The sequence below is a fragment of the Catharus ustulatus genome, chromosome 28 (assembly GCF_009819885.2).
Source record: "Catharus ustulatus isolate bCatUst1 chromosome 28, bCatUst1.pri.v2, whole genome shotgun sequence".
NCBI classification, from domain to species: domain Eukaryota; kingdom Metazoa; phylum Chordata; class Aves; order Passeriformes; family Turdidae; genus Catharus; species Catharus ustulatus.
In genome coordinates this window covers 1,501,313-1,524,472 of record NC_046248.1, presented here as the reverse complement: position 1 = coordinate 1,524,472, position 23,160 = coordinate 1,501,313, and the positions used below count along the sequence as shown (strand labels likewise).

The 23,160-nt window shown below is 51.4% G+C and overlaps 2 protein-coding genes across 8 annotated transcripts; one reads left to right on the top strand and one right to left on the bottom strand.

Moving 5' to 3' along the window:
- Positions 1-1,179: 1,179 nt before the first annotated feature.
- On the bottom strand, positions 1,180-19,396 carry CCDC15 (coiled-coil domain containing 15). 7 transcript variants are annotated; one of them, XM_033081771.1, is made up of 10 exons: positions 18,312-18,327; positions 16,424-17,011; positions 14,803-14,994; positions 13,087-13,236; positions 12,161-12,325; positions 11,330-11,413; positions 4,487-4,590; positions 2,410-2,580; positions 2,190-2,338; positions 1,180-1,540 (listed from the first exon to the last, which is right to left on the bottom strand). In XM_033081771.1, exons 2-10 carry the CDS (start codon positions 16,472-16,474, stop codon positions 1,434-1,436), a joined length of 1,173 nt encoding a protein of 390 aa, XP_032937662.1. In that variant the 5' UTR covers positions 16,475-17,011; positions 18,312-18,327; the 3' UTR covers positions 1,180-1,433. The 7 variants fall into 7 exon arrangements, with proteins under 7 accessions (XP_032937662.1, XP_032937663.1, XP_032937658.1 ...); XM_033081772.1 differs by lacking the exon at positions 18,312-18,327 and having other exon boundaries at positions 16,424-16,684; positions 16,838-17,031; XM_033081767.2 differs by lacking the exon at positions 16,424-17,011 and having other exon boundaries at positions 18,312-19,385.
- HEPACAM (hepatic and glial cell adhesion molecule) lies at positions 17,076-23,138 on the top strand. Its single transcript, XM_033081776.2, has 7 exons — positions 17,076-17,243; positions 19,409-19,750; positions 19,921-20,202; positions 20,310-20,403; positions 20,919-20,992; positions 21,079-21,149; positions 21,296-23,138. Exons 1-7 carry the CDS (start codon positions 17,159-17,161, stop codon positions 21,581-21,583), a joined length of 1,236 nt encoding a protein of 411 aa, XP_032937667.1. The 5' UTR covers positions 17,076-17,158; the 3' UTR covers positions 21,584-23,138.
- The last annotated feature ends 22 nt before the right edge of the window (positions 23,139-23,160 follow it).

Genomic DNA, 23,160 nt, shown 5'->3' with positions numbered 1-23,160 from the left:
GTTCATAGACCTCGGGGAATCTGTGAGCTTCCCCAGGTGCTGTGTTTTCCAGCAGAAAAAAACTGGATTTAACTTTTCCACTCCCATCCCCAGCAACCCCCGAACAGGCTTCACTGCCGTGCTGGTGACTGGGCTGTCCCAGCCATGCTTTTGGGGTATGATGTGTCATGAACTGTTAGTGAATGATGTTATTGTATCTAACGCCAGGGATTTCGGGAGTCCTCCTCTCCCGCACCCCCTCCATAATATCCCATTTATCCTGCTAGGAGCAGATTGAGGATGAGGAGCAGCAACAACTTTATTTATTCCTTTAATTAAGCCCCTTTTAACACAGCCCCTTTGGGGATCAAAGGTAGGAACCGGGATCCCCAGGGCCTGAGCAAGTTCCTTGGGGACTTGCCAAGGAACAGCTTGTCCTCAGCTGCCCGGGAGCTGAAATCAGTTACAAAAAACCCATTTGCAGCTTCAGCCCTTTGCTTCCTTGCCCCTCACGGGGCACATCCTGCCCTGTCCAAACCCACTCCAACACCCTGAATTAGGGCTGCAGCACCTTCCCCTGACGCAAGTGGATGTTAATAAACAGCATTAGCGACCACGGATTCCTCAGTGAATGATTCTCCAGGGGGAACTGAGGAGCAGTTCCTGGCTCTGTGCCTCTGTGCTACCTCTGGACCGGGGGTGGGTTTGCTTTGTGCCCAATGGGATGGGAAGAGGGAAAAGAAATGATCCGGCACGCTCGGCCACCCATCCTTCCTGCCATGGTTAATATTGGAGAGGGCGGCCAGCAAGGAGTAAATATTAATGACAGGGTAAGGAGCAACCTCTGCCCAGGACCACAGGCACTTTTGGGAAAACCCATCTTGCTCCAGTCACTCCTGCAATGGCCTGAAGATTTTTTTACTAGAAAAATGCTCCTTCCTTTCAGGAGCAAAGTAGAGGCTATGGGAGCCTGGGTCAGGTACAAAGCTGTGTGAGTTTTATTGGAAGAGAGATCCCCATACAGAAAAGGAGAAGGGAACAGTAAGTATCTGACTCTGGAAGGTGATCCAACTGGCAGGGGCTGGCAGAAGCCCTAGGAAAAGGGAGAGAAGGGAGCAGGGAAAGGTTAGAAATCCTCCCCTAAGAGATATTGACCCCTGGCACCTCATTTGTCCTTTCACACTTCAAATGAGACAAACAATCCTTGAAAGCAGTTTATTCCACGGTCAAATGCTGGAATGCAAGTGCCTGCCATAAACCAACTCCACAGAGCAATTGTCTCGTTTACCTCGACCATCGCCCTGGCCAACTGCACACCTGGAGCAGAGTGGGAGAGGCACACACAAACCAGGAGAGCAAAGGTGACACCGTCCTGGCAGCTGGCGTGGAGGGGCAGGCAGGACACGGCACAGCCCCGCTCCCCGCGCAGGCGCAGGGACACGGAGCTGCCTGGGTCACAGACGCTTCCCCGCACGAGCACACAGAGCAGCCAGGTCCTGCAGAGGCCGTGAGGCTGCATGGGCGTAGGAGGAGATCACTGAGTGCAGCACCTGGCTGTAGGCTGGGCAGGATGGGGACACAGAAACACTATCAGGGTACGAGAGTTGCACTTATGGCCCGAAACTGGGCTTGGCTCTAGCCTTTCACCAGAGCAAAGGGACAGCGATTGGGGTTTAAGGTAAATCAACATGCTTGTAGTTTCCCACACACCCATTTGCACACTCCTGAACATGAAGCAGTACACAAGCCAAAGATCATTTTATGAACCCAAATGTCTCTATTTTTCCCTCCCAGATGACTTCCAGTTGCCCAGACAGGTATTTTGCCAAGTTGTGCTGAAGGTCAGAGCGCTCCATCACTTAAGGAAGGCCCTTTCCACACCTTTGTGCAGAAGATTCAGCATTTAAGGCAGAGGGCTCTGGGTCCCTAACGAGATGTTTTGCAGCATGTTCCTCATGGTTGTGTCCACGTGGCTGTGTCACAGCTGTGTTATTTAATGCATTGCTGCTGCCTTGCTGAGGATGCCACTACACTCCCTAAGGGACAGAGGCTGGGTCAAGCAGCAAAGCCCCCAATTTGCCCTCTCCAGAGCATATTTGGAGAAGCATCTCTGCACAGCAGTCCAGGAGCATGGAAACACCTATCCTGGTTTGATCTCTCCCTGTATAATCAGCACCAGATGCCTCCTCTCTGAAAGCAGCAGCTCCTACCTTTGTGGTTTTTGTAGAAGACGCAGTTATTGGCGCAGGTATCCGGGTGGGAATCCCAGAAATCAGACCCACAGGAACACAGCGGGGGCAAGTCAATGTTACAGAATTTGACTTTCTCCTTCATCTGGGCTCTCAGAGCTTCAACATACCTGCAAAGGATCAAACATTCACCTCTGCCAGTGCCACCTGGCTCTGCATGAGCAGTGCAGACTGGCTGTACCTCGTGTGCTCCTTGTCCCGCTGCTGTCTGTCCCTCACCCTCCTCTCCTCCAGCTGCAGCTGGGCCAGAGCTTCCCAGGCTCCCTTTCCTGGGGAGGGCTCTCTCTGCTCAGCCATGTCTCTCATCCTCTGCTCCTCTGCCCGCCGCTGATTCTCCTTCTGCCTCTTAATCCTGCAGGAACACACATGGTTAGAGAAGGAGCTTCCCCATCCCAACCTCCATTCCTGGCTGTGAGGTCAGGGCACAGGAATCTGGGTGATGCTGCTGCTTTCAAAGGCAAAGTAATTCTGCGCTAATCACAGCATTAAATATAAATAAATATAAACAAATATATTGGTTTTAAACATAGAATGGTCAAAAAAGCTTCCTGAGCCTCCATTGGCAACACCAACCTGTCAATGCTCTCCTGCCCTCAAACTCTTCCTGCCCACCTGTCTTCTCACCATCATGGAGTTCCTCTTCCAACTCCTTCCTGCATCCCATCCACACGTGCTCTTGCCTCCCACAGTTCCCCAAAGCTGCACTTCTGTCCTTAAACAAAGCATGTAGGCTGGGCTCTTTAATAACCCCCAGAAAGGACCAACACCTTGGCTTCCCAGCTTCCCCACTGTTTCTGATTATGAGGCAGCTTGGATCCTTCTGTAAGCACCTTCCAGGTCAGGAAAGAGTGACAGGTACAGCAGAGACATTCCAAGGATTCCACTTTCACTCCAAACTAAGCTTTAAGATGTACTTTTAACCAAGTTTTCCTCTATTTCCTCAGTTTCCCTTGCACCTACACAGCCCTCCAGCCCTTCAGTGGGACCTGGATTATGTAATTCACAAAAATATTCCCTGACAAGCAGCAATTGCACAGCACAAAGACTTTACACATTTATTCCCAAATGCAACAATGTGTCTCAAGCCACTACTTGCCAGGGGGCATTAAAACCAAAATCAAGGCTGGGAAGAAGCCAGGACAAGACATTTCAGACCTTACTTCATGTAGGGGGTCAAATCTTTACATCCAGAAGGAAAGGACTGAAGTCGAACTTCTCTGATTGAGTTATAAACTCAGAAATGTTTTTTAAATTACATGTAGAACCTTAAGTACAGCACTATAAATCTGCTCCAGAAACTGAGATCAAGGCCAGCTCGGGGCTGTACACCCTGTAATTACAAACTCAACTCCCCTCTGTACACACTTCAAGAGAAAAAATAATAATAAAAAGGTATCACACTAACTAGGAAGTCCCTGGGTCCTTGCCAGCATTCACAGGGTAGGATAAGCTCTCCCAAGCTCCCAAGTGCCATTGCAATGTCAGGATGTGGCTCATGGAACACTGCTTTAGATTTTCACAAAAAATGTCCATGAAATTCCTGCCCTGTGCTGCCTGTCCCACTCCTCCAAAGCCTGATCACAGGAGAGCCAGGACTGTCAGATTTAGGTCAGATCATTCAAAGGAAAACCAGGGAAAAAAACAGAAATTAGAGAATCTTTGCTATTTTGCTGTGAATTCACAGAGCTTCTCCTTAGTGAACCTCTTCACCAGAGAAGCTGAGAAAACTTCACCACAATTGATACTTTTACACAGATACCAAGTGATCAACTCTGGAACAAAGACCTGGAAATCATTTTATTACACCATGTAAATTTTTATGGCTTTGAGGGTGAAGGGTTTAGTACTAAAAATGCCAGGGATAGTCACAGCTTAGCACAATGACATGACCCATCCCAAAGTTTCTAAACACAGCCTTAGGCTCCCAGAGTCATGGTTTGGGAAGTTGCACCTCTCCCAACCCCATGAATTGGCTCCCAACTCCTAAATAAACTGCATAGAGACTTCAAAACTAGAGAAAGAAGTGCTAAAGGAATCAACACAGCCCAAGGGTCTCTGCTGGGGGGTTGGCTGTGTGAATTCCACCCACATCAGTGCCTGCTTTACACCAGACAAACCCACAGGACTTTTCCAACCTGCAGAGGGGCACTGATGGAGGACACGAGTGTCTGCTTTACAGAAGACAAACCCACAGGACTTTTCCAACCTTCTGAAGGGCACTGATGGAGGAGGTGACCCCACCACCTGCACAGACTCACTGGGCCACTCTCTGCTGCCTCTCTTGCTGCCGCTGCTGTTGCCTCACTCGCTCCCGCTCCAGGGCCATGAAGAGGCGCCGGCACCGCAGGAACTCGCTCTGCCGCTTGGGACAAGAACAGAAGGACATTTGGGAAGGGTATCAAGCAATGTCAGTGCTCAGCTGTAAATGTGGTATTTGCACCACTTAACTAATGGCTTGTCTGCAGTTTTCTTCTGTTTTCACTCAAGAGTCAGGATTAAAAACATGAAGGAGATGAATTTTCTCTTGTCCAGGCTTGGTTGTTTATTAAATCTTATCTAAAGTACAGAGTTCTGCAACACTTCCAGCTACCAGCTGAAAGTAAGCAAAGTGGAGGTGAATTTAGCTAGTTATAAGGTCTCATAAAACCAAACAGTCCAATAAAAAATTAACACCTCTATTATTTATACTTTTGACCCGATAACCAAACTCTGTGACCCGCAGTGTAACACCAACTATCCAACCAGAAACTACTGCCTGAAATCAGGAAAAAAAAGAAAGAACATCAAAACAAACAACCAAAATTCTCCATCTTATCTCATACCTATTACTACATTATAAAAATCTCAAATTTAAAACCCTTCACCATGTGAAATCACACACTCCTATTTTAACTACATACCCATGACTCTAATTCCATCACTCAAATTTGGAAGCCTTCTCCAAGGACAAAAACAGTGTTTTCCAGGGGGTCAGTGCCAGAAAACACAAAAAGTTTAAAAATCTGGAATACAACACTCAGCCTAATTTCTGGAGGATGGAATCTTGTTCTTTCCCCAAAAGACCCTCAAACAACTCTGCTCCCATGACCCAGGATTGGGAAGTTGGAGAGATGGCACCAAGGTAGGAAAGACCAAGTCATCTCAAAGCATTGGAGAGCTTTGTACTGGCATCCCTCTGCTGAAGCTGCCTATGGATGGAAGCTCTGCCACCTGGCAAACTCCTCAACTCTCACTTTACTGAGGGGAAAAGAGCCAATTCCAACTTCAGCCTGCTTGAATTTGGATCCACCTGGACACTGGTGCTCCCCTGCAGTGCACTGGAACCCTGTATCTCCTCCAAAAGATGAACATATGACACCAAACTGGATTCTCTACATGCAGGAGAACCACAGAGGTGGCAAAACCACTGCTGAGACAAATCCAGAGGCCCTGCAGGGAAGAACTTCCATATACATACTTAGGGTTTAGTGTCTGGGCTTTGGTTGATGCCACTGATGCAGCAAGGGCAGGGAAACCTCCCAGCCAAAGCTGACATCAAAATCCCTCCTGCTGCTGGGTACAGAGAAGTTTGAGCTCCCAAAAAGTTTAATGCAGAGATTTCTCCTCATGAATGCCAAAACCTTTGGGCTGAGTTTGTCCACCTCACTCAGTGGAGAGAGCCCAGCATAGCTGGAGATAAAGGTGGAGAAGAAGAGATCACCAGGCTGTCAGTGAAGAAAACCGGATGGAAAAACCCAGGCAGAGGAGAGTGCTGCAAAACCAGTTATCTTGGATGGATCAGAGCCAAGGAGCTTAAAAGCAAGGGGAAAGGGAAAGGCAGGGTTAGGAGCAGCCTGAGAAGCCCCAGCTGTTGTCACACCAGCCAGAAATCACAGCCATATTTGGGATCAGTTGCTTGGAAAACACTGGTAAGAAACAAAAACCATGCACATTGTTCAGAGTTTTATGTTGCAAGCTGCAAGAAAGGTGTCAAAAGGAGACAGATATGTTCATCTTCGTGGCAAGAGGAAGCAGGAAAATAAAAGTTATTGGCTTCAGGCAGCCAAGACAAACATCATCACTCTGTATCACCCAGATTAGCACGAGCCAAACTGTTCAGGACAGGCTGTAAGCCCTCACTGTGAAATCATCCACTTGGCCTGCAGGCTGGGCTTGAGGCTATTCCCAAAACCAGAGGAACCTTTATAATCCAGCCTTGTATTTAAACAAGATAAAGTTGGCTTTGTTCTTTCTTCCTTCTCTTCTTTTTTTTTAAGCATTTTTGACAGCTTCTTGGGCTCCCTGCAATTACAGCAAGTGCCCCTTGGTTTTGCCAGGCACAATGAAAGGAGCCAGTTTCTCCTTCAAACTTCTGGTGTTATTGAGAGCCCAGATTTTGCAGAAGTAGGTAACAGTTGCACTCAGTCATGACAGATTTTAAAAAATAACCTGGTAGCTTTGCCCAAGACCTGATGCACAATGGAAGCTGACAAACTAAACCCAGTAGGGATTTCATGCATCAAAACTCCTCTGAGGCTTCTTATTAGAGCCAGCAGCATTCCCAACACCCAATCCCTTTCAAAGAAAACCACAAGGGCTTGGCTCCCCTGGACAGACCTGCTTCCTGGTTTCCTCTTGGTCAACACCAGCCCAGAGTTTGAGGGGAGGTTGGTATTCACTCTGTGGCCTTCCAGGAGGCCCAGGCAGGCTCGAGTCCTTCACTGACTCATCACAGACCTGAGACACAATGGAAGGGAGCAGCATCAGCATCACCACAGTTCTTGCTCATCTTCCCCCTGCAAAATGCTCTGTGTGATCCCTCCAGACCTCAGTGGGATGACCCACCTTGGAAATGGGCTTTATCTGGCATACAGGTTGGCCATGAACATGAGAGATGTGCCACATCTGAGCACCAAAGCTTTGTCAAAACACCACTAAAGATATCTTTGGAGGAGGGTTCTGGTTTAGATTAAATGTGGATGCACATCTCCCCATCTTAAACTTTCATTATGAACTTCTTGAAATGTGAAAAAAAAAAAAAATTAATGTAAGGTGAATTCCACAGCCAACATCTCCCAAAACCTCAGTGTAAACCTCAGCATAAACTTCCTCTGTGTCCCTATCTGCCCAACCAGGATTTCTGCTCCAAGCTGGACTAATCCCCAGCCAAGGTTGGGCACACTGCCACAGCCATAAAGCCATAAAGGTAATCAGAATGAGCCATTTCCACCTTCCAGTAGCTCAGAAAAAGCTGCCTGAAAACAAAAAGAAAGAGATAAGTACAATCAAGCCCTACTCAACCCCTCCTAGGGCAGGGCCTGCCACCTCCAGGCATGGGGATTGCCACAGCCATCTCCTCCACCTGATAAAAAGCTTCTTTTTCTTTCCCCCCCTTTTCAAGGAGTTTTCTGACTGATTTGATCTCTTCCACCCTTTCAGCGTGGTCTGAGCACGGCTCTGGGCACGATGTGACTGCACACCCTCGGTTTCAGGGTTTCAGCTTTTGCCTGGGCAGCTGCCAAGCAGCACCACGAGCAGGCAGGAATCCAAGGCCACAACTGTACATGACAGCAGGGAATGGCAGTGCCGACCTCACTGAGCTCCAGTAGTGCTCCCAAGCCTGCTTGGAGGACAGGTTAAGAGTTAAGCAGACCTGAGGGAGCAACTGCTCTACTCCAAGAGCAGCCTCTTCCAGACACCAAAATAAATCTAATGATCCAAACCTTTTAAGACCAACTTTGCACGAGTCTTACTTTTTTAAATTCAATTTTGATGTAGAAGTCATCCTGCTGCCCAATGCCATTTGCAGCTGTGCCCTGCTCCTGCAGCTCAGCAGGCAGATCGTGGTGTCCTGCCAGCAGCAGCTCCTCACTCTCCTCCATGGGCACCACAGCTCCTGGGCAAGGGTCTGGTTTCTGGAGAAGGAGGACATGGGTGTAAACATGGAATAGAAATCTGGCTGCTTTGGTGCCAAGGGAAAACTGAACACCCTTGGAGCAGCTTTAACACACAGGAGGCTGTGTGTGCTGTCACTTGGATGTGATCTGGCAGCACCATGTGTTCAGCAGCACCATGGGCCACCAGAGCTGGCAAACAGGAAATGAGCAGGGTGACTGTGCCTGTGCCCTCCCAGCAGCACAAGCAGTGGGACAGACGTGTGGGGTGAAGGGAAGGCAAGGCAAAAACCTCTCCAGGCACTGTTTCACAGTGGCAAGGAGCTGGGATCTCTGAGTGACACCAAGTACAGAGTACACTCCTTCAGATGGGAAGTGGGCAGGCTCCCCAGTGGCAATCCACAATATTTTGAGAGGCAGCAGATTGTTTCCTACAAACTAAAGAATCAAAATGCCAGAAGCAAGATTGAAGCCAGGATAATTTTTTTTCCCTTGCTTTCTTTTTTTCCTTCAGTATGGTGGGAAGGGAAGCACAGGACTGCTGGCAGAGAGAAAGGATGGATCAGTAGGAGAACAGGTGATGCCAAGGATTCCTTGATATGGCTCTGCTGCTGTTTGGGAAGGATAGAGAACAGTCTGGAATCAGTCTGAACATGGAATTATGTGACAGGCACAGGAATCACTCCATCAACCCCATTATGACAGAAACATGACAGAAGAGCTGCTTTGGTAAGGATAAGGGAACAGAGGGGAAGGGTTATTGCTGTGGAAGGTTCCTCTGGAGCACTGAAAATAGAAAGACATGAAACTGGAAAAACACGACCAACTTGGTGGAATGAGACACTGGGGCAAAGAATTTGGGTGCTGGGGAGCTACAGCTGTCCACCAAAGCCTGAAGGCAAAGACTCAGTAACAGGACAAGCTGGAACACTGGACAGGTCATTTCCAGGCAATTACCATTCTGGTATCTGCTTGGGAAAGCACACAATTAACTCTTTAGATGACTTTAACCTGAAAAGAAATCTGGGGGAGAGAGAAAGAGCAACAGTTTTAGGAACAATAATTGCTGATCACACGGAATGCAGCACTTTACAGGGAGAAAGGAAAAAGAATAAAAATGCAGAATACAGGACTGAAGGGGAAAAAAAACAATTTCAGCCAAAGACTTGCTTTGAGTTAGCAACAGCAGGGAGAAAAATGCTGGGAACATTATTGGGAAGAAAAAGTCAGGTTATTCCTAAAGCTGAGGTTTTTAAGGAGGATGGACCTGCTCTGGGCTGCTGCCAGGAATAGCAGCTAAGGTGAAAACAGCTCCCTGAAATCTATGGAAGTCCAGAAAAGGGCACAAGGAGTGTCTTTATTTAAAGGAGAGGAAAAGGAAATACCAAATAGAAGATTTTAGCCTCAAGAGTTTAACTGTGACTTTTGAAAAAAACAAGAGGAAATCACTTTGCAAACTACCTGTAAGCCACAAGAAAACAAGATAAGCAGCAACCAGCATAAATTTGTCAAGAGCAAGTCAGGTCAGGCTAAGTTGAATGTCTCTACAATAGAAGGAAGAGGCCTCAGGCAAAGAGCAGCAGAAGACTCTGGGGTTCAGCTGAGCTCTTGACGTGGCCTAATAAAACTGGGGTAAAGCAAAACCTGTTAGATGGAAGTCTGATGTGGGATGCACAAAACTGATTAAAAACATGGCCCAGATTTGGTCTCAGGAGTTCACTGCACAGAAATAGGGTAAGAACTAGGTGGGCTTGGCTCTTTGATTTCATTATCAGCCTGGATGAAGGAAGAAAGAAGAATGTTGATTAAGTTACTGACCCCACTTGCATTGTAGAAGTAGTGGGTGAAAAACCCTTGGGTTCAAACTGAAGAAATGGGCTGGAATACAGAGCACAAGGAAATACAGGGAGCACAAAAGCACAGGCAGCATTACCAAAGGGGTTAAGTCCATGGTTATGTCTGTGGCAGCCTTTTGCACCTGGAGAGAAGGGAACACACTGCTGTCCTGCCAGCCTGGGAACAAGCCAAACCCTCATAAAGGGAGAGATTCAGATGAATATGGGAGCTTTTTTCTCCTCATATATCATGGAGTAATAAAACAGAACAATGTAATAAATCAATATATTCCAGAATAAATCAGTGAAGCTGTTAAACTTCCTTAGGTGGCTGCAGTGAGGCTGGGATGGGAGGATGGTCCCAAATCCCTCCCAGTGTTTCTCACTGCTGTGGATGACTTGCCCAGGACTCCCAAGGATCTCCTGTAACCCTCTGGCTCAAGTGGGCAGTGAGTGGCTTTATAATTTGAGGTCATGAATCAACTCATCTTACTGAATGCATTAATGGCTCAAACAAGAAGGATGTTTGCTGTTAGAAACAGGTGACAAGTTTTTTGAAACCATAATTATTGTGTTTCTCTGAGTCCTATTTGCAGAGCTGACTGACTTCATCAGAAATCCAAGAGTACAGATAAGAGGAAGAGACAGGCCAGCCCTTCTATAAAGGACAGTTTCTAGATAATCAGCAAATATCTATTTCACCTTTGGTGAAGCTGAGAAAGAGAAGGGAATGAAGATTTACAGGATGGGCAGGAAACTGGCTCCAGAGGCAACACGTCAGAACACCAGGGGCTGGGTTGCTCCTGGTGTTCTCCAAAGTCCATCAATTTAAGCAAGGTCTTGGCATAGAGACTGGGAAAATAGCCACAACACAAAGGTGTTCTTGAGAACTGAAGGAGCAAAAGCAGGATGAAATTCAACAGAACAAAAGGGGGGACTGACCTCCTTCCATGTACTGCTTCAAGGAAGGCAGCTGCATGCCAACCATTCTCTAGCAGAAGCCAGCCCCGGGTGAGGAAAAACCCTCCAGATCTTTGCCACCCACACAAAACAAGGGATTGATGCAATGGAAAGAGCTGTTGAGGTTCTAAGAAATAAAGGCACCTTAAGGGAGGGATGGTCATCACATTCCTCCCACATACCCAGATCACAATCTCAATCTTTAAAATTCTTTTTTGCATTCTTGAGTTCATCTCAGAGATATTTTTACACATTTTATCCTGCTGCCTTCTCTGAAATGGGTTACCCACGAGGTGTATCAGGAAAACACAGTTTATTCCATTCCTGTCAGAGAAACTTCCTGAATTATGCTTTGGATTTGCTAATTAGAACCAAACCTTCAGCAGTTTGCAAGGTGATTTCTCTGCCCTCAGCCCAGACAGCCCTCACTCACCTCCTGCCTCCGGGCACCAGGGGACACGGACACGGTCCTGCGGGACGCCAGCCTGCGCCGCACCTGCTGCACTGCCCTGCTCAGCTGCACCCAGGGGAGAGGCAAAGAAAACACAGCACAGGTTCAGCTGCACACAGACATCTCCCTCAGTCTGCTCCAGCGAGGGAGCTCCATCCAGGCAGCACGACCCAACACACAATCAGCCAAGGGTTTTGTCGAGCTGCCTCAAGGTACTGAAATCCTGATCCAGGCAACTCATCTGCTCCCAAAACATGTTGCTGAGATGCCAGATTCCAAATTTTCTCGCTTGGTATCCAGCCAGAAGTGATTTTCCACTCTAAGGTACTTCTACTGGAATGCATCCCATGGTGCTTCAAGTGGAATAACTCCAGTTCCTAGGCAAGCACACAGGCTTTCTAAACCACCAAATGCACCACAAACATCACTATTGAAGGAAAATAAATAAATTAAAAAAAAGCTTAAGCAGTGCTGAAGGCAGGTTTTCCCAGATTTTGGTCTGCATGAGACAAGTTGCAATGAGGTGGCACCACCTAGTGCCACCTCTGCGCCAGGACACGGCTGGGAAAACACCGCGCCTGCCAGCAGCCAGACCAGTTCAGCCACAGCATCTGGGATGAGCCACCCAGCTGGATGCTCTGAGGAGCACAGCAATGTTGACAATGTGAGCTAACGTTTCATTCAATACCTAAACCCAAATATTAGGGATGTGCTGTAGAAGAGAAAAAGAAAACGTGGCCCCGTTCCCCATTTCAAACACTGAGGATCCAAAATGCTGAAGCAGCGATGAAGTGCAGGAGGGGCAGGGCTCACCTCGGCAGCTTGCTGCTGGAATGGCTCCCCATGCTCCTCTTCTGGCTGGGCTGGGCCAGAGCCAGCGCTGGGCCCACAGATGATGGGAGCAGGGAGACTCTGGAACACGCAGGTGTTCTTCCAGGGGGATGAGTACTGCGCAGTAACACAGCTCTCCCTCTCCACCTGCCAGGAAAAAGCCAGTGAGATCTCCAACCATCACCCAGCAAGATGTCAGCCGTGGGGACATTTCACCACCCTTGGGTGAAGTTTCTTGGAAGGGAGGTTTTGAGAGAATACAAAGAAGCATCAGGCTCTTTGGGGCTGAGGGCATTTGCAGGCTAGCAGTTACATGAGGACATCCTTAGTCAGCCATGGAAACAGCCCAAACACGCCAAGGGTGGCCAAAGCTGGTGACATGTCAGGGCATTCTCTTTTCTGCCACAGTCAGATCCTGGCAAGTCTCCCCAGCACTTGTTTGAGAATAGAAAGAATTAAATATATTCACAGGATAACCCAAAACAAGTCCATGGGGGAAAGGGAATATGGAGAGAAAGTGTTGTTTGAAAACCATTTGGCTGCTCTGGAAAACGGATCGGAAAAGAAACAGTACAAAAACTGCTTTGCTTCAAATGCAGCCAGGACACATCCACATCATTCCCAACTCCTGCCTGGCTGCTTTTTAACTCCAGGCAATTCCACAGAGAGCTTTAGAATTCTGTTCTGTGCTCCCCGAGGGAGCCAGTAACCTTTCCCTGGGGAGACTTCAAAGCACCTCCAGCACCAGCCAAAGTGTCACATTGACCCAGCTGCCACCAAAGGGTCTGAAACCTCAGACTTTTTGTCATTAAAACCTTGACTTAAGGTGTTGACATAAGCTCCAGTGTTTGGATTTTTCCCAATTTATGTTGGGTTCTAGGAGTTTCTCCTGACAGAGCCTCACTTACTGCTTCATAGGCCTTCTGCAGCTCCTGCCTGCGGCGCATCCTGACGTGCCAGTTCACCCTCTGCCTCACCTCGACCTGGAATCTCCTCAGGCTGGCTGCCTTCCTCTGCTGCTGCTCCTTCAGCTCCTCCTCCACACGGAATGCTGAGGCCTAAGAGAGGTGGAAGCAGATTTCATCAGGTTTTGCCACACTGTATCCCTGTATTCCCTTTTCCCCCATTCAGAGTGATCAGGCAGACAAGCAGCACCCAGAGCAAAACTCATGTTTTGTTTCAAAATATGTGGAATAACAGTTTGGACAATATCTACTGGGTTATTATGGGCTGGATTGAGTCTGACTAGAAATACAGACCATGCACACCTCTGCCTTTGCCTCTCTGCAACACACAGGGAAGGAAAGGAGACCCATGGAGCAGCTCCCATGAAAGGATGCTCAAATATCCAAAGCCTGGATCCAATAGGAACAGGCCAGCCTCTCATCCTGTTAATGTTCTGCAAGGTTGGAAGTACATCAGGGAAGCAGCTCACAGAGCACAGCACTGCTCTAGAATGTCTCTACCATCTGATTTGAAAGATAAAGAGCAATGACCTGAAAAACCCAAAACCCCCATTTTATTCTCCTTGCAATTCTGCCAAGTAACTCTGCAACACCACCATGGCTTAAATTAAAACAGCACTGCCAACACAGCAAGAGAAACCAGAGATTGAAAGGATGGAGGAAAGGGGTGAGGCCAAAGATGAACTTGGAACAGCCAGGTCAGCACAGCCCAACAAAACTCCAGGATGGGGAGAAATCCACACTGTTAGGGATGAAATCAGGACAGTGTTCCAGAGAAGAGCCCAGCTCACCCACTGTCTACCTCAGCAGCAACTCTGATGCATGAGGCATTACTATGGATCAACTGGAAGTGTATAAATATCCTCAGATAATCCTGGGTAGCTTTATTCACCTCTGGAAGCCTCACATGGGGGGCCCCAGGAATATTCAGGCCCCCTGAAGCTGCCAGGAAAAGTTCAGCTCCCCAAGAAGTTTTCATAGAGCCAAGATGGAAGTCCTGTGGAATATGGAGATGATTGATTTCCATAAATTATCTCAACCTTTCAGGATTTAAATTACAATATAGAAATAAATCATCTCAGAAGGGCAGGAGCTTCTATAATGTTCAGACATTAATTACAGGGGACTGAACTCATCATCCAATATTTAATGCACTTTTAGTCCTCTTAGAATAACCCTCAAAACAGAAATCCCTGAGATAAGCATACATGAAGATTTCCTTAAGTGTTTCTAATGGGGTACAGTGGAGATTGGCTCCAGACTCTAAAACACTCAGCTTAATTTTTTTTTCTTTTAATCAGCAACACAGAATAAAACCTCTAACATTCTTTAGGGATGAGTGGCAAACAAGAGGCAGCACTAGCTGGGTTCTCCAGCTGATTAATGATTAAAATTGATTAATTTCTCCTCAAAAACACACTTTATTGGAGAGGGATCAACTCAGAGAGATGTTGTGGGCTTGTGCAAAGCACAGATCAGACTGCACAGACATCAGAGCGTTTTCTGACCCTGTTAAACCACATTAAAACAAATTATTGTTTTTAGGAGCCGTGCTCCTGGCTGCCCTCAGGCTGTGTAAAAGATCACTTTTGGTTCTGACCCCTCCTGGGGGTTTTACTGGCACACTGAAGATGGTGCCCCGGCAGATGGTGCACTCACAAAGGCCGGGCTTTGCTGCCCTGGCGCACTCTCCACCCAGACGCCCACGGGGGCCACGCTCTGGTTCCTCTCGGCCAGCACTCGCCATCTGCTCTGCAGGGGTCTCGCCTGGTGCCTCCCCGGGGGCTGCGCGGCCCCCCGGCGCTGCCCCTTGGAAGGGAGCCCCATCCCGGCACCGCCGCGGGCCCGGCCCTGGGAGGGGGAGCAGAGATCAGGGTGAGTCCCCAACCCGTACCCTGCCCCACCTCCTGCCCTCAGCCGCGGGGCACCCCAGGGCCCCCCCAGCTCTCCAGGCCCCGCGGGGCACCCCAGGGCTCCCCGAGCTCTCCAGGCCCTGCGGGGCACCCCAGGGCTCCCCCGGCTCTCCAGGCCCTGCAGGGCACCCCAGGGCCCCCCCAGCTCTCCAGGCCCCGCGGGGCACCCCCAGCTCTCCAGGCCCTGCGGGGCACCCCAGGGCCCTGCCAGCTCTCCAGGCCCTGCAGGGCCCCCCCAGTTCTCCAGGCCCCACGGGGCACCCCCAGCTCTCCAGACCCTGCGGGACACCCCAGGGCCCCCCCAGTTCTCCACTGGGACTGCAGCTTGCCACTCTGACCGGGGACTCCCAGCCCTTCATGGCTCAATGCCCCCTCTGCCCCCATCACTGCAGCCTCTCTGCCCACTGCCCCCCCAGTTATCCAACCCCACGGCACCCCACCTTCAGCTCTTCCCTTCCCCGAGGGCCTTCAACCCTTCGTGTTCAAATACCCTCGTGCCCCTCACCCCAAATCTAATCACCCCCACTCCGTGGGACTCCCCCTCCCTCATCCACCTCAGGGCACTGCTCCACGGCCTTGGACCCATCCTCCCATATCCCTCCCATAGGTCTCTGCACCTTCATTCCCAATCCCCCTCCGCGCCCCGCGGAGCCCCTCAGGCCGCACCAACCGCCACTTCCGCCGCCACGGGCGCTTTGAATCCTGGCGCCACTTCCGCCGCACGGCCACGCCCCGGCCACGCCCCGGGAGTCCCGGCCACGCCCCGATCTCCCCGCGGCCACGCCCCCGGGAGCACCGGTCACGCCCCGATCACACATAGGCCACTCCCCCGAGAGTCCCGGTCACGCCCCTATCACACCTCGGTCACGCCCCCGGGAGTTCAGGCCACGCCTCCATCACACCGCGACCACGCCCCCGGGAGTTCAGGCCACGCCTCGATTACACTTAGGCCACGCCCGGGGAGTTCAGGCCACGCCCCCAGAACCCCGGTTACGCCCATAATTGTCCCGCCTCTCCTCAAGCCCCGCCCCCTCCCCATAGCCAACTGCACACCGCCCTCAGCATTTCGAGGTCCCCGGTTCGAGTCCCGCCTCCGCTGGAAAAGGAGGGGGAATCGTGTCTGCCTCAGAGCATCCCCGAAACAGCCCCCTCAGCATCCCTGGAACACCCCATACAGAGCATCTCGCTCTCAAATATCCTTATAGTGCCTCCCCACAGCATCCCTGACCCTGTCCGAGCATCCTCTTACCTCTCCACGCAGCATCCCTCCCCATAGCGTGACCCCAAAGCATCCACCTCCCTTAATGACTCCCCAAAACTCCCTCAAAGCCTCTTTCTGCAGCATCCCCCAAACCACCCCCCTGTACCGTCTCCCCCAAAGCGTCTCCCTCCCTCTGGGCCAGGCTGCTTGGAGGCATCGTCCCCTTTTGGGGGCCAGGAAACCTCGGGGGGTGGGCGGTGGCTCACTGGGGTGATGAGCCTGGCAAGGCCTGGGGAGGGGGGTGGGAAATGGCTCCGGGCATCCTGCCTCACATCCCGCTGCCCTATTCAGCGGTGCCCGGGGAACCAGCGCTAATTGGCATGGAGCTGGAATGCAGCCTGGATGCCACCGGGCTTCGTTTTAGAGCCTGGGAAGACGGGGAAAAAAAAGCAGGGGGGAGCTCCTTTGGGGTGGGGGTTCAGCTTTGTTAATACCCCACCTAAATTACACCCCAGCTTAGCTTAATGGGGTGCTCAGAGCCCAAAATCCCGTTAGATTGTACCCAGAGGGGATGGCAAACCTTAGTGGGCTCCATGGGGTGATGCCCCCCATCCCAAGCGTGCCCTGGGCTCTGGGAAAACATGGACCTGGGGGTCTGTAACCGGGGAAAAAATTGCAAATCTGAGTGGTTTTTCCTCAAATAAATGTCAGCTCGAGGCCGCCGAGGAGGCGAAAGCCACCAGGACACAGGGCTCTATTGAGAAAAGAAAGAACAAAAAAAAAAAAAAAAAAAAAAAAGGGAAAAAAAATAAATTAGCCGGGCGAAGCGCCAAGCCGGGAGCTCCGAGGGACGTGCCCAGAGTGGGGAAGCGGAGCAATTCGGGGGGCGAGCCTGCCCGAAATGTGGGGAGCGCCGGCTGCCCCGCGGGGCCACCCCGCTCCCCCCTGCCTGCTGCCGCTGACCTGGCTCCTAGCGCTGCATGCAGGTACAGACTTTTCCCATTTTTTTCCACAATTTTCCCGTTTTTTTCCATGGGTCTAGGGGGTGTCCAGCTGGAGGATGAGGGCCGGGGGGGTGATGAGGGTGGTGATACCCTATGGGGGGGTTGGAGGGAGGGTTGTTGTGCTGTCGAGCGTACCCTCTGCTTGGGAGCTGGGAAAAAAGGGGGTAAAATGGGGAATGAAAACTGGGGAAAACACTTCTGTGGAGCCAAGCAGGTCCTGATGTGGGGGAGGATTTGGCACCGCCCCCGCTCTGAGTTTTTCCCCAGTTTTTTTTCTTCCCCAAACCCCATTTTTTCCTAATTTTTTAGCACCTGCAAATATTTTCTCTTACCCATTCTTCAGCTTTCTTTAGAAAGTCATTTTTCACCCCATTTCTATGCTTGCCTCATCCCACTGCAACCCCATTTCTCCATTCTCTAAATTCTTGCATTTTGGAATTCAGTGAGCCCCAAACTGCCCCATCCCAGGTCTGGCAACACAGAAAATCACCTTCAACAATTTTGTTCCATTTTACCAAAGTTTGCACCTAAAAGCAGCCCTGGGGAGGCCCCATTTCCATTCAGATGAGGAGGATGGATGAAAAACAAAACCATCTGGGTTCTTTGCTGGCTTTGATTTAGACCCTAAAAACAGCCAGGGCTGCAGCAAGGACACCCCAAAAATACAACAGAGCTTTTTTAAAAAAAAAAAATAATAAGGATTTGTGCCACAAAATTGGATTTTTGGTGGGCTTTTTTCAACAAAACTCTGGGAGATATCCATCACTAAGCCAAGGATGCTGTAGGAAAATGGAACATTTCCTGATTTATTAACGAACTCCCAAAATTCTTTCTCAAGAGTGGAGAAAAAATTAGGAATAAAGGGAAGAAACGGTTAAAGAGCTGCGATTTGGCAGTGCACAGGGAAGGGGTAATGATGCATTGAAGGCCACATCCCCATCCCATGCCTGTGGGGTGAGGATTCCCCTAAACTTGGCGAGCAGGGTCATGTTTGTGGGGCCGAGCGCGGCGCTGCTGGGGAGGAAGGACGGATGGACGGATGCTGCATACCAATAGGTCCCATGACTTTTCGGGCTTGTTTAAGGCCTTTCTTGCTCCTGCTTCACTCAGCCCAGCTGGTTTTCCCACTCTGCTCTCCTCTTCAATATGGGGTTTGTTTGCTGTCAGTGACGGTATCCGTATGGGGGGCTCATGGACAGGACCTCTGGGATGTGAGGAGAGGGAATTCTGAGGTGTTTTGGAGAGTGAGAATGTTTTGACGAGTTCCCTCCTCCAGAAAATCATGTTTTTACATTTTTTTCCCTGCCTTTTTTGGCTTACAACCAGCGATGAGGAGCAGTGCACGTGCACAGACTCCCGTGATGCAGTTTTACATCTGAGGGGGCTTTGTCTGCATCCAGTGGAGATGGGGATGGGATACAGAATCCTTCCCCCCACCATTTTGGGGGGAATGGAGGTATCTTTGCCAAACACTGCACTGATCCGAGCACTGGCATCTCTCACTCCCCAGGCAGCTTTTGCAGGGCAATGACACAACTTTGCCAAGGGCTGCCTGGACCTGCCTCCCACTCCCTGCATTTTTGCCAGTGATGTGTGCATTTTTGCAAAGAGTTGCATCGACCTGGCTGCAGGAGCACTCCCCCTGCATTTTTGGGGGTGACAGATGGATTTCTGCAAAGGGTTGCATTGACCCAGGTGCAGGAGAGCTCCTGCCCAAGCCCTGCACATTTTGGGGGCACCACATGCATTTTTGCAGAGCCCAGCAACAGGAGGTGTGCCATCCACACCTCGTTCTTACATTTGTGGGGTCATGCATGCATTTTTGCAATGGGGTGGTTACATTGACCTGGCTGCAGGAGCACTCCCACCCCCAATGCAGCTTTGGGGGGTGATAATGCATCATTGCAGGGAGTTGCATTGACCCACCTCCCACGCCCAAAGCAATTTTGGGGGTGATTCCTTGGTTTTTTGCGTTGATCTGAGTTCAGGGGGGCTCCTACCCCTCACGCACTTTTGGTGTCACGCGCATCTTTGCAAAGCTTATGGAATCAAGCTGGGCACCTTGGGGATGCTCAGCACAGCTCCAGCTTGGGGGTTCCCTGTTTCCTCCATGCTCAGCACCCCACTGTCTCTCCCCACACCCCAAGGTCTGCTGGCAGGGGTGAACATCACCAGCCCCACGCCGCTGGTGCGCGGCACGGCGGGCAAAGCGGCGCTGCTGTCCGTGCGCTACGCCAGCGCCAGCGCCGACAAGCCGGTGGTCAAGTGGCAGCTGAAGAGGGACAAACCCGTCACCGTCGTCCAGTCCATCGGCACCGAGATCATCGGCAACCTGCGGCCCGACTACCGCGACCGCATCCGCGTGCTGGAGAACGGCTCGCTGCTCATCAGCCCCCTGCAGCTGGCGGACGAAGGCGCCTACGAGGTGGAGGTGTCCATCACCGACGACACTTTCACTGGCGAGAAGACCATCAACCTCACCGTGGACAGTAAGGGCAAGAAGGATATCCAGTGGAGACTGGGTTATTCATGGGGTGTCTTCCCTGACCACATATCGGGAGGGCTTTCTTCAATGGGGAGGGGGTTTGGGGGGTTTTGACACCCTATGTAGTGGGGTTTTGATACATGGCATCACTGTGGTTCCTCTCCTTGCCCACAGTTCCTATCTCAAAGCCACAAGTGCTGGTGGCCTCCTCAACGGTGCTGGAGCTCAGTGAGTTCTTCACCCTCAACTGCTCACACGAGAATGGCACCAAACCCACGTACACCTGGCTGAAGGACGGGCGGCCCCTGAGCAACGACTCCCGCCTGCTCCTGTCCCCGGACCAGAAGATCCTCACCATCACCCGTGTTCTCATGGCTGATGATGATGTCTACAGCTGCCTGGTGGAGAACCCCATCAGCCATGGACGCAGTGTCCCCGTGAAGCTCACAGTTTACCGTAAGCCACCCCTCCTCCCCTCCTGCACTCCCAGGTTTGGCCATCCCTTGCACATGCTTTCAGCTAAAATATTTTGGGAGGTTTACCCCTTCATTCATCTCCTGCAGGCCGGAGCTCTCTCTACATCATCCTGTCCACGGGTGGTATCTTCCTTCTTGTCACCCTGGTGACAGTTTGTGCCTGCTGGAAACCCTCCAAAAAGTACGTGTGAGGATAACATGGGAGAGAAGGGGATTGTCCCATCTTGTCCATCCTATCTTGTCCCATCTCGTTTTGTCCCATTTCATCTCTTCCCATCCTAACTTGTCCTGTCCTATACCATCCTTCTCATCTCATTTTGACACATCCTACCCCATGCTGTGCTGTGCCATCCCATCCCATCCCATCCCATCCTATCCCATTCCCATCCCACCCTGATCCATCTCTCCTGTCTTATTCTATTCTATTCTATTCTATTCTATTCTATTCTATTCTATTCTATTCTATTCTATTCTATTCTATTCTATTCTATTCTATTCTATTCTATTCTATTCTATTCTATTCTATTCTATTCTATCCTATCCTATCCTATCCTATCCTATCCTATCCTATTCTATTCTAATTTAATCCCATCCATCCCATCCCATCCCAATCTCCCCCTCCCTGCAGTACCTGACCTTCCCCCCCACTGCCTCTAACACGATGCCAGCGCTGCCCCACCCCTTATCCCCTTCCAGGGAGAAGCGACAAGCCGAGACACAGCCGACCTCTGACTACGCTGAGCAAGACGAGGAGCGCCTGAAGCACGAGGGTGAGTGCCGGCCTCGGCGTGGGGGCGGCGGGCTGGGGGAACACCACTGCTCCCGGCATGGTGAGCAGCACCTTGCTTCCACACAGCCGAGGGCATCCCACGGAGCGGCGAGCACGAGCGCAAGAACCCCGTGGCTTTGTACATCCTTAAAGACAAGGTGAGAGCCGGCAGCACCAGTAGCACCAGTAGCACCAGTAGCACCAGTAGCACCAGTAGCACCAGTAGCACCAGTAGCACGCCGGCAGTGTCCCAGCACAGGGTCTCGCACATGTCCCACGTTTCTCTGCTCTCGGCTTTCGGCAGGACTCGCCAGAGGCGGAGGAGGATTCGCTGCCTGAGCCCCGCGGCACAGTCGAGCCAGGTTACACCAGCTCGCCAGTACCAGCGGCCGGTCGCTCGCCAGGACCAGTGGGGCGTTCGACTCGCCGCTACCATCGCTCCCCAGCTCGCTCACCCGCCTCGACCCGGACCCACCGGTCACCACCGGGCTCGCCGGCACGGTCCCGCGGCGCTCCGCGGCTGCTGCGGACTGCCGGCGTGCACGTCATTCGGGAGCAGGAGGAGGCCAACGCCGTGGAGATCAGTGCCTGAGCAGGGCGGACTGTGCGCGCTTGGGTGGCAGCGTGCGAGCGAGCAGGGACAGCGGCACGGCCACGCTTCCGCCACCGAGCCAGCGGGGACACCGGCACAGCCCTGCTCCCACCGCTGGGCGTCATTCCGCTCGGCGTAAAGTCACTAATTTCCTATTGATCCCACCCAGAGCTCCCCTCTTCCGTCCCCCATCTTCCTGGGACATCGCTTTAATGGCTTTCTCGCCGGGACGAGTGTGCGGGGAGCGTGCAGAAAGCACACGCGTGTGCGGAGAGAACATGCAATCAGCGCACGGAGAGAGTGTGCCAGAGGTGCATGGAGCACTGCACAGAGCAAGCATGCATGGGGCGTGCAGGAGGGCGATGGGCTGTGCACAGAGGGGGGCAGGCACGAGGGTGTGCAGCAAGGGTGCACACAGTGTGCAAAGAGGATGCACAGAGCACGTGGAGCCCATGGGGAGAACACAGATGGAGCGTGCAGATAAGACTGCACACAGTGTGCCCAGAGTGTGTATGGAGTGTGCAGAGTGTCCACCGAACCTGCGTGGCCTTTGTGAGTGTGCCAGCACTGGGTGTGTGTTCCAAGTGTGAGCAGAGTGCATGGAGGATGAGGAGTGAACATGCACACAGATCTGTGCAAAGAGTGTGAGTAAAGAGTGTGTGCAGGGCTTGCACAAAGCACACAGAGCGTGCTTGGTGTGTGTGTGGAGAGAGTGTGCACAAAGCGAGCAGAGCGTGCTCAGAGCAGGCCTAGGAGTGAACCTGCAGTGCTGGCACGGAGCCTGCAGTGAGTGTGCAGAGTGTGTGTGCAGTGCTTGCACAGGGTGTGTGGTGCATGTGGAGAGAAAGCACAAAGCAGCTGAGCACGCTTGGAGCGTGCACACGCACACGGGGAGCGCACACGTGCCTGCCCACAGTGGCACAGCCCCCATGTGTGGAGCAGGACATGCACTGGCACACAAGCCCAACATGCACCAGGCAGTCTAAACAGGGGGCTCCCTCCTGCTCCCCAGCTCCCCAGCTGCAATGTCCCCTAAATGTGGGCTGGAAGCCTTGGCCCAAGCATTGGCCCATTGCCATGGTAGGATTTTCTGTGAAAATCCCCTGGTTTTGGAGCACACAAAACTCTCCCCCAGCCTTCATGGGAAATAGGTTTAGGATGAAAAGCAGAGAGTGGCTGGCCAAGCGAGCCAGGCCCTGGGGCACCCGGGGTGGGTGCCAGGGCACCCCGGAGTGCTCGGGGTGCACTACTAACCAATAAACTAAACGTACTACCCATCTGGTGGTGGCACCCTTGGGTGTCTTTGTGGGACAGTAGTCACCCAGGGTGGAGGGACACACAAGAAGTGGCTGACAGGTAAGAACACACAAACCCAATGCACGTGGCTGGCACTCCAACTGGCACTTGAAGACCTTGGAATGCTCCCTCTGGTACCTACTGATGGTGTCCTCATCTGAGAGCCCATTTCTTTTTAATTTGTCTTCCTCTGAACGTGGCGAAGGAAAAGGGGAATTTATTCTGACTAATTAAAATCATTAACTGCTGGTGTCCCCCACTCTACTGTGTCCGGGTGCTGC